The sequence below is a fragment of the Pyxicephalus adspersus genome, chromosome 7, assembly GCF_032062135.1.
Source record: "Pyxicephalus adspersus chromosome 7, UCB_Pads_2.0, whole genome shotgun sequence".
Classification (NCBI taxonomy): Eukaryota; Metazoa; Chordata; class Amphibia; order Anura; family Pyxicephalidae; genus Pyxicephalus; species Pyxicephalus adspersus.
Genome location: NC_092864.1, coordinates 46,412,223 through 46,422,920, shown reverse-complemented (window position 1 = coordinate 46,422,920; position 10,698 = coordinate 46,412,223). Strand labels below are relative to the sequence as shown.

At 34.7% G+C, this 10,698-nt stretch overlaps 1 protein-coding gene across 1 annotated transcript; it reads right to left on the bottom strand.

The window, feature by feature from the left end:
* Positions 1-2,633: 2,633 nt before the first annotated feature.
* On the bottom strand, positions 2,634-10,161 carry BBS5 (Bardet-Biedl syndrome 5; the record flags this gene model as incomplete). Its single annotated transcript, XM_072418291.1, is given in 8 exon segments — positions 2,634-3,393; positions 3,493-3,516; positions 3,968-4,051; positions 5,871-6,005; positions 7,787-7,849; positions 8,816-8,911; positions 9,296-9,431; positions 10,034-10,161. Coding segments are annotated over 8 exon segments (768 nt in total), but the record flags the coding sequence as incomplete, so codon positions are not given.
* Between the last annotated feature and the right edge of the window lie 537 nt (positions 10,162-10,698).

The following is a 10,698-nucleotide window of genomic DNA, read 5'->3' as shown; positions in this document are numbered from 1 at the left end:
TGCTTTCAACAATATACATCATAAATGTAAAAGAGTTTAAATTAATTTTTTTTTTTTTTTTTTTTTTTTTTATAAGGGGTTAAAGGCTGTTTTCAGTTTTTCTTGCTGCCTCTGTTTCCACTGGGAAGGTTGACACACACACACACACATATTTATATATGGGATATACCATAATGCTAGCCAGACTTAAATTTAACTTTTGCTAGATTGATGTTAAATAAAAATGCTAACTGTCCATTGAAAATCTGTTGGTGATACTACCATACAACACGATCCATGTTTGGTCTAACAGCAATAAAATTTGACTAAACAGAACTATTCGTGAGCTTTCACAAAACCATCAGATACCTGTAAAATCAAAAAAAAATTCTGGTTAAAGGTTCTACACCCAATATCAATCAGTTTTGGTTGATCAGGTATAGCAATTTAATATCATTTTATTGCAGACTAGATTCAGTAATGGAATAAACTTTCATATAGAAAATCAGCCTGAGAATAGCCAGTTTTACTTTGGCAGTATATCAATATTAATTTTATTTTTGAATATATATATATATATATATATATATATAAAGTATATATTATGTATATACTCTAAGGGTAGTTCATTTCAAGTTAGTAGATCTAATACTATTGAATTAAATTACATTACATGGTTCTTGTTTGAAAATAAGCACCCATTGATTGCAGCTGATGTTTTGCTGATCAGATCACTATAGGTGAAACCACTGTTACATACCCAAGCTATACCAACATTTGAATAACCTTTATCCGATTGCATGGGTATGTAGGTTTTTGGAAGCACTGTTCTTGGCTCTGTATTACAGACTAATAATACTCTCCTGGCACATGTTTGTATGCTACCGTATATCTTGAAAGGAGCAAACAAATTTTCTCTGGAGATAAATGACACATATGTTGGCAGCAATGGTCACTGACAATGTTTCTATATTTAGTAGCTTCTAAACAAAGCTGCCAGATGCACTACAAGAGAATCACACACAGCATGCAGCCTGTCAACTCAACAGTACTGCAAGCATAGTCGACCTTCAATCTGGTGATGGCCAAATCTTACCAGTTTGGATAAAGTTAGCGTGTTCTTCTTAAAAAAAAAACTTTTTTGGATAGAGATATTGAAGTTTATATTGCCACAATGTTTAAAAATATGCTCCTGCCCTGTTCTTCTTACAGTAGAACATGTTACATAGACTTCTCAAAATAATTTGTAGCATACGGACATTATAATTTTAATAAACCCATATTGCTGCATATGCATAGATCTGAATGTGTCTATATTCAAAGCTGTTCATCTGCCAGAAGTAACAACTTTATATCAAATTACTGCCACATTTACATTTGAACACATTCTTTTAAAGCATCTCCAAACCCACAAATATTAAATATTGCAGCTTACCAGATGTAGTGGTTGCATGTGTTTTCTTATTTCATGCTTTTCTGATTTTCCTAGTGAACCAGCAAGTCATATACTTCCTTTCCTAAGGTGAAACAATTCACTCACTGAAGTGTATGGAGGAGTAACATTGTTATTCTAGAACAGGAATACAGAAAAGCTCCTTCTTTCATCTGCATAACATATGTAGGTAGGGTTATTATTATTTATTTTATATTATATAATTTTTAATCTATAAAATGCTGAACAGTTCTGGTCTTATCGCACTCAGGGTTAAAGATTTTATTTTTATATTTTACTCTAAAGTATTCAAAAAGGGCAGTCAAGAGCGTTAGAATTTTCTGTATACCAAACAAAATGTACAAACTTGAATCCTTTTCCTTAACAAGTTGTCTTTTCTAGACAGTTCTAGTCTGGGACTGTCACACCCTGGTTACACTAAACACTCAGTCAGCTGCTAAAACAACAGCTGAATGCAGATCTCAGTTAACTCTGAGTCCAGGTTTAGATCACTGTGTGTTTGGGTAGTTGTGACCTCAAAGACAGGCTGCTGCATTACTCTGCCTATAACAGTACACATGACTCCGGTCTCTCCACTTTACAATATGTAATATGCTCAAGATCTGGAAATGTCTGAGATCATCTGCCATGTGGAACACATTACAATATTTATTTGTTACAAGTGCTTGTAGCAAATTTTTATTGTTGAGATGATTCTGGTGTACTACATGGGCCTCCCTCAGATGATGGTGCTTGTGGAGCAGTATGGGTGCATTGCCCACTACTATCATTAAAATAGAACCACAACACATTGCAGATCACCGTGCCATGAATTGTTGTGTTTCTGTGTGTTGTGTTACTGCATATCAAAGATTTAATTCTGAGCAAGAGCTTTGTCTGGACAGTTACTGTGTCCTGCAGTTGAATAGTTGTGGTGTGGTTCTTCCTCTCTAAGAGGAAAAGCAACCCTTGCCAGAGGGAACATTTTGCTTCCGGTAACCGTTTTACAAAGTGGCTTCCAACCACTCCCATACAATTAAATGGGAGCATTTGGGAGTGTGGTTGAACATGGGGTACAACCATAAGTCATAATAAGGCCTAAATAACCCTTACCATAAAACTATTTTACTTGTACAACTTTTTTCAGCTGGACGCACCTGTAGGTTATGTGAGGAAGGATGGACATAATAAAAGCACCAGTACAAAAACTGTAAAAAGCATATAGATTTTTTTACTTTTACTTCTCAAAGATTGTACAGACAAAGTTAGCAAATAGAAACATATGCAAATAGAAACATATTAGTAACATACTAATTAGCAAAAATTGTTTTAATGCCTTTTTAAAAAAAATACAATAAATTATACAACATGACTTGCTTTTTTCTATAGAAGATTCCTTTGTGTAGTCTGAAATATAGTCTATAAATATAGAAAGCTTCTATTAACGCGACCCAAATAATACAGTTTTGATAAGATATTGACTTGCTCTGCAGCTCTGTAGAGATATTCCCATTGTAAAATTAAGCAACAAGATTCCTGCACAACAGTTACCAACTCCAGTCATATATTACAACCACTGAAGATGCCACTATATCTAGATATTTCATTTATTACAACATCTAGTAATTAAAGCAGTAAGACTTTACAACAATTTGACAAATCTGGAACTAATATTGGTGTTTCTGAAAGATATTAGTGTTTAGAAGTGATTCTGCCAACCTGCATCCCCATTGAAAGACCAACCAATGACATGTCATTATTAAATTACCTGTAGCCCTATAAATTGCAAGTCTCCCTGTGAGGACTATTGCACAAGAAAGAACTGTACTTTCTTCCTTGACCACTCTCTCTTGTAACTGGACAAGTATTTATAGATCCTGTCACCCCATAACATCCCATAGTCCTTGAAGAGTGAAGCCATCCTTCAATTTTTCTACGGCAAGGCCAAGCTCTTCAGAGAACACCGGTTCACGATCTTGTTGCTAGTAAAATATATAGCACAGGCAGAAAAAAAAAGTCAGTTTGTCGGTCTGTCAGTCCACCAAGAGGTAAATACAGAAAGCAAATTAACGTAAACCTACCTTGCTTCCATCAGCAAAGTATGCCTGTAAAAAGAAAAACAAGCTTAGAGTAAAACACCTATTACCTAATATGAACAAATTAAAGTACATCAGATTTGACACTTTTTACCTAAAGGAATGCAAAAAACTTGTATTGTCTTGGGGTTTTTCCTATAATGATATTCTTTATTGCTTCTATGAGAAATAAATCAGCTGCTACCACAGACTAGGGTTTATTAAATTATATTTTTGGCTTTTAGGTAGGGAAGTATTAGAACCTATGTTCGCCCAATTCCCTTTCTCTGACCTTTTCCACAGAGAAAGAGAGTGATGGCAAACCTAAAATTTTACAGTAGTCACTATAATAGTTATTTTAACGGAATAAATTACCTTTAATAGGAAAATAAAACTACTTGTAAATTGTTACAAAAACAGCAAGTGCTCTGCAGACCACTGCAGTTGTAATATAATTTTTTCAAAGGAAACATAGCCCTACCACAAAAGCATCTGTATGTTCATCGGCTTCAATCTCCACATCATCCTGAACTTGTTCCACAGTCAGCTCCTCCAGGGCTTGTGGCTGAAAATCATAAAACAGTTTCAAATTATCTGCTTCCTGGTATAACATCATGTTTATGTAATATTAATCAGTCAGAAAATATGAATTCATTTGTTACAGTATTGTTTTCATCTGTTGCAAATATAAAAGAAGATTAGGTTACTGTGACATAAAATGGCACAATAATTCTAAGAGAAACATTAAAGGGTCAGTCCATCTAAAAGAAATATTTTACTCTTGTTAAATGCTAATAAATAGAGTGCATGTAAAGTAAAATTTTAAAACTGCATATTTAGAAGGTTATTATTATCTGATGATTCTGCCAGCTGGTGTGCTTTTTGTTACAGAGTGGCAACACTGTTACAGCAGATGTTGTGTTGTCACACTGTGCTATATGTTCCATTGAACTACAAGTTAAACAAGACCATGTAAAACACACCAGGACCTGTAACCTTGCAGAACGAGCTCACCATATTTTCCAAAACACTTCGGAGCAGTAGTTGACACAGAGTCCAAGTACCAAGCACTTATGGCTAGGGTATGTCTCTTGTACAAAACTCTGTGTGCTGCGCTGACAGCAAAAAAGTGTGGTTTTTTCCCTCTAGAAAAGGCTGAAAGCTTCAAGATGAACTTTTGAGCTATTTCAGCAAAACATATTTTTTTTTATTTTCTCATTTTGCTCTAAATGTCCAGTAGCAGCATAAATAATTTTATACATTATATTTTAAGTATTATCACTTAATAAAATCACTACAGCTGGGGACAGATCTTGAGTTGTTAGGCTTGCATACATGCCACATTTATTATGTTCGTGACCTGTTCTTCTCTAACCTTAATCTTTCAACTTCAATTTCAGATTTGGATAATACTGCAAAATGAGCAAACCCTTCATATTATGCGGAGGAACACAGATAGAAAATTCTTGCAGCCAGGGTACCCAACAAATAAACAGCATTTCTGGATTATTTTCCACACCAGACATCACTGATAACTTACATTTTTTTTTTAGGTTGGCTGAAGCAACCAGTGTAACATAGCTGTCCTGGAACAATCATGAGTGACACTAATCCATGAGTAACTTGTAGCACTGCACAAAGTCATTTAACTTATGACAGCTAATCTTTTCCAGGCATCTATATATATTCTTGAAAAGACCTTTAAAATGATTCATAGAATAGCAATGTGCTCCTGTGCCAACAGTGTACAGAATACACATAAGCCATCTCGGAACTTCGAGGATAAGGACTGTGTCATCGGGCGCACAACTTTAAGTGACTCTGTTGCTACAACAAAAAGGGTTTTCTGCTAAAGAGTCAATACCTCTTGCCTAGGCTTCTATAATGAACAGAAATCGCCACCCAAATATTCTGACACTTTAGAAATGCGACTTCTCTCACCAATGTGGGAAGTGATGAAGAGATTGTTAAGATGAACTGCAGGAGGACCAAGAAAGCCTGAAAGTGCCAGACTATGTAAAGTTTTTAGGTGTCAATTTCATTTCATTATACAGGTTGTGGGATATGCAAGAAGTAAACATGACTAATCTTTTTTGCAGGGGTCCCTTTTAATAACATTTTTTAGGTGACCAAGTCCTATTAATTTAAAATCTGGTACTTCATTTATGAAATATAGTCGGAGGTGCCCATGATATTACAGTGCAGTATACAATAAGTAACCTTGTTGCACTATCTGTTATTAGCAGACATCATGTTTGGTTCATTTGTTTTGTAACAGTACTTTAACAGCTGTGACATTAAAACCTCATTCTACTGCTGCCTTTTATTAGTGAATTCTTGTACCACACTTTTTAATGAATTTCCTATAATTGTAGAAAAAATACCTTTTCTTCCATTTCATAGTCAACTCCAAAAATCGGACTTGCAGAGTAGACCCTGTGCAGAGAGTTTATCTCCTTTACTGAATCCTGGAGTTTCTCCACTGGATCAATCTTAAAGCCAAGTACATAACCACCACTCTAATTTATAAGAAAAGACAAACAACAGGATAATAAGCAATATACATAAAACATCAGTAAGAATTTAAGAATACTACATTTACAAATGTAGAGTGGAAAAATGAAATGTAGTCTGCAGTTTGACAGCATTTTGTTTCTCAAGTTCACCCCAAATACAATAATATTATAACCTGGTTATCCTTCCATACATCTGTTATTTTTCCACTTGTATTGGGTAGTCCTAGATGGACAATCAAATTTTTTACAAGGAATTTAGGTAGTAAGTCATGTAAGCTTCACCTTAAAACTGCCAGTAGGTTAGGCTTTTATTGCAGAAGTAACATTGTATTGCTTTTCTACCATAAAAAATTCAGTCTTTTGATTGCACATGTACACATGCATGTCAGCGCCATCATCAAATCTAAAAGGAAAATAATAGACGCCCCATTCCTGGAGGGTGGGTGCTTTGGAAGATAGGACAGCATACTTGCACAATATGGATATAAGCTCATACATCAATATGCAGGCTTTAGTTCTGCAATAAAGCTCAACAGAAACATTTTTTTCTTAAGAAAAATAATAAAAATGGTTTAACTTGCACTTCGATATGAATGCACAGCTTAGTGTAAATTTTCAGCACGTCTCAGTACCGTAATGAATATACTCCCATGTGGCGAGAATCTTTAACTTGGGTGAAGATGTCAGCACCACCAGCGAAGTGAAAGAGTTTAGTTACACTTTAAAATTTGTTGAGGGGGACTTAAAAATAAAAACTTCTAGTTAATGCATTTGACAGTCTGTGTTAAATGTGGAATTCGATTTTATTTGGTCTTTAGTTACACCTTATAGAATCCCTATAAAATCACTAAAAAAGAAAAAGATAACTGAAGGAAGTTAACATTTCTAATTAAGGCATCAGTTAGGTTAATTCTATTTGACAATGAATTAATTACATTCCATGTGTTCTGCACACTAAGCTCTAACCTGTAACCCTGTCAGTTGCACCAACTGAACTAATAGAAGATTTGTGTTTATGAAAGTTGATTATGGTAAGAACCCCCCCCAAGCAGTTTGCACTGGTTTATAATCTTAATAAGTATTTTGAGGTGTACCCCACTTATCTGGGCTAAAAGATTATATAAACCTTGAAGCATATTTTCTTGTATCTGCTAAAGTGATCAAGGTCCCTGCTGAGATTTGCATGAATTGGCATGTCCCTACTTTCTTATAAAAAGCTTATACATGGTAAGATTTTCACATGATTACACTTGAAATGGTCAGATAAAACAACAGTTTGTCTTTGTGTATGGGTATCTTATCTCCCTGAAAACACAGGATTAGACAACTGAATTCCAAAACAGAACAACACAGAACAGAAGGTTATGAAGAACAAACAGTTCAGTTAATCTTCCTTTTAATATCACAGGGTTCTGATCTCTGCTTCACACTTGGTTTACATTGCTGACACTGCTTAACTGCTTTAACCTCCTGGGCGGTTCATTTTTGTCCATTTTTTTATGTCTAAAAGCGGTCCATTGTTTTTCATGAAAATTTATTTTACAGTATAATATAATAGTATGAGTATAATAAAGCTGGAAACTTTGGAGAAACTTTGGAAAAACTTTGGAAACTAAACTTTGGAAACTAAAGTTGGAAGTTAAAAAAAATAAATATTATTCTCATATTATGTCCAAACAGGACTTATACCAAGTTAGACTTATTTCAAAGCGGACTTATACTGAGGTACCACTGTATAAGGATAGTTTGGTATTGCCGTTTATAGATTTTACACCATTTATTACCTGTTGGGAGCTTTCAATAACCAGTGCTAAACCGAATTTAGAGTCTCTGATCTTAATGGAACGCTATTTAGAGAAAGAAAATGAAAAAGTGAATAATATATATTATTTTAAACCAAAGAAGATACAAGTCCTCAGTTATTAATAACAGACACATAAACCTGAATACTCCTAGATAATTGCCAATTTTTGCTCTTTTTTACCTGATTTTTTAGGCATTATAGACATACTATCACAATGTTTTTAATGTTTGCACATTGAAAAATTGTAGCTGGTGTGAGGGGCCAACAGTGAGCTGTACATGTTCCTGAAAATGAGAAAGTCTGGTAATGCCCACGTCACGCAGAACCTCCATGATTAAAACAAATCCAACTAATGAATAAGGGTGGGCCAGGGACAAACAAGTTGGAGATAGTGGGCTAGATGATGCTGGATGTCTTCCAGCCAGAAAATAAGGCAGACTCTATCTGACTTGTTGCAGCTTCTAATGCACACAGTGAAGATAAGGTTGAAATTCAGCTTAAGTTTTACCAATGTATTGGCAAGAATGCTAAAACCAGTTCTCAGTGGTTCAGTCATTATTTGATGAGGGAGAGGAAGAGACCTTTTTAATTCTACAAGTTACACCTACATATGGGAATGCAATCCCCCCTACCTCACAACCACTGCCAGGGATAAATACTTGTTTTTGTCAAGGGTACCTAAAAAAAAAAAAAAAAATCACATACTCACCTGCAGGCTTCCTCCATATATGTGAATGAACCCTTGAAGCCATTATATGTAGGTGTAACATCAATCACAGGTATGCAGACATCATCACGTACAATGCTGGACCAGGGGCCTTGCATTGTAAGGGAGGATGCCAAAGGGCCTAACTAAACACTGAGGGCTTAATTTATTATAGTTCTCCAAGACAATCAAGGAAATATTCTAAATATCCCAAATTTACCTTACAAAATAGTAAAGTAACTTGCTCATCAGTAAATAAAATTTTATGGGTACCGTCAAAAAGAATGAAAGATGGAAACTTACAATTTGCAGGTAAGGAATGCTGACATTAAAGCTGTCATTCATGTTGGCGTGCCACACAATTCTGACATTGGTTATGAAGAAAGTGCCAAGGTTCCCCTATGAAGTGGAAAGAAAATGCATGTAAATTTAAATGTGGCATACAATAGGTAAGCAGAAACTTTTTATAAAAAATAGGCCTTATGTTATCATTGAAAATAGGTAAATACACAGCCACAAGAGAACCTCACATGAAAATGCAAGGTTGGCTTTTTTCAGCTCCATAAACACAATATTATATATAAATAATATATAAACTCTATTTATAAAACTGGGAATCAGACATTCTCCCATGTGTTTCAATGGCAGTAATTGGTTCCCACCAGGGAATGTCAGTTCCATGTTTTAGAAATAGAACCCTTAATGATAAAAAAGGATTTATTCATTAATTTAGGAAACAATGCATAACATTTACAAGAAAGTTTCCATAATAAAATGTCTCACCTGGTCACTGGATAGATTCCACACTCCATTAATTTTATCATAAACCTGTTCTTTGGGAAGGAGTCGGAGCTGTTTATTCTGAATCAGTGCACCTCTTAGTTTGAGATCTCTGTACATTTTAGATGTTTCATATGCTCTGCAACAAACAAAAGAATAATAATGGAGTTTATATCAATAAAATGTTTTCTCCTTTTAAGGTAACAATACTTCAAAATTAAAATTTATCTCAGTGAACATTATCTTACAACTTTTATAATGAGCACATCCAATGCCTAACCCATTACCTTACAGCCAAAATGCATCTGTTTAAAATTATTTTATTTTAAAGTTACATCTGTTTTCTATGCTCTGTATAAAAAAAAAAAAAAAAACTATAAACAGGGCACAGAGTCCTTGATATTCACTGGCTTTCCATGGCCCCTTGCAGGGGATTGTAGTGATTTGGCTCTGTAGTATTAAATATTGTATACATGAGAGAAAATGTGGAAAGTTTCAACTGCTGACATTTATTTGTGAACATTCTGCTGACTGGTAATGACTTTGGTATTTTATTAAACCATTGACCAGGATCTAGTTTGCACTCGCCGCACACTTGTTCCAGATCACTTACTCAAAGTACTTATTATTATGACACCAGGCAGCTAGCACTTGGAGATGTAGGTCATCAACAGCAGCTTATACTTTTCCTTCATTACAGACTTCCTTAAAGCATCTAGAAAAGAAGAATGTTTGGCTTACCGGTGTACAGCAATAACTGAAGTGAAAAGCCGAGGGCTTCCTGGTACCACATTTGTAAAGATAAACTCAAAGCGGGTATTATTGCACTTTGTCAATATATAGAGAGCTTCTGTCTGTCCACGCAATTTCTATTAGAAAAATAAGATCATTACATTTCACCCAAAAAAATGAGGAAACTAAAAAAAAACTGTAAAATGGTAAAACAACTCATTTAAAAGGAAGCTTTTAGGCAGAACAGATTTAGCAATAGGAAGGGTATATTACTATCTATGAAGTAGCCCCACTGCAAAACCATTCTGGGATCTCCCTGCTTTCTAATGACCTCTAGTACCATTTCAAAAGCAGTTCCTCTGGTGCTTTCAAAATAATTGTATGGAGGTTTATCCAAACATATTTCCAAATCTGACTGAGCCCCACAGACGTCACATAACCTCATATGGCTATAGCATTACTTCAGATCTCAGCAGTGATCTTTTTTTCAAAAATGTAACTTTGTGTACAGTTAAATAAATATTGATATAATATCTGTCTCCATAAAATAAGACACACTTGGGTGTTATTAACACCATGAAAATGAAATATCATGCAGAATACCCCTACATACACTTTTTGTTAAATCTGTAACACATAGTAGTAATATTACCACAATAGCAATACATTTCATA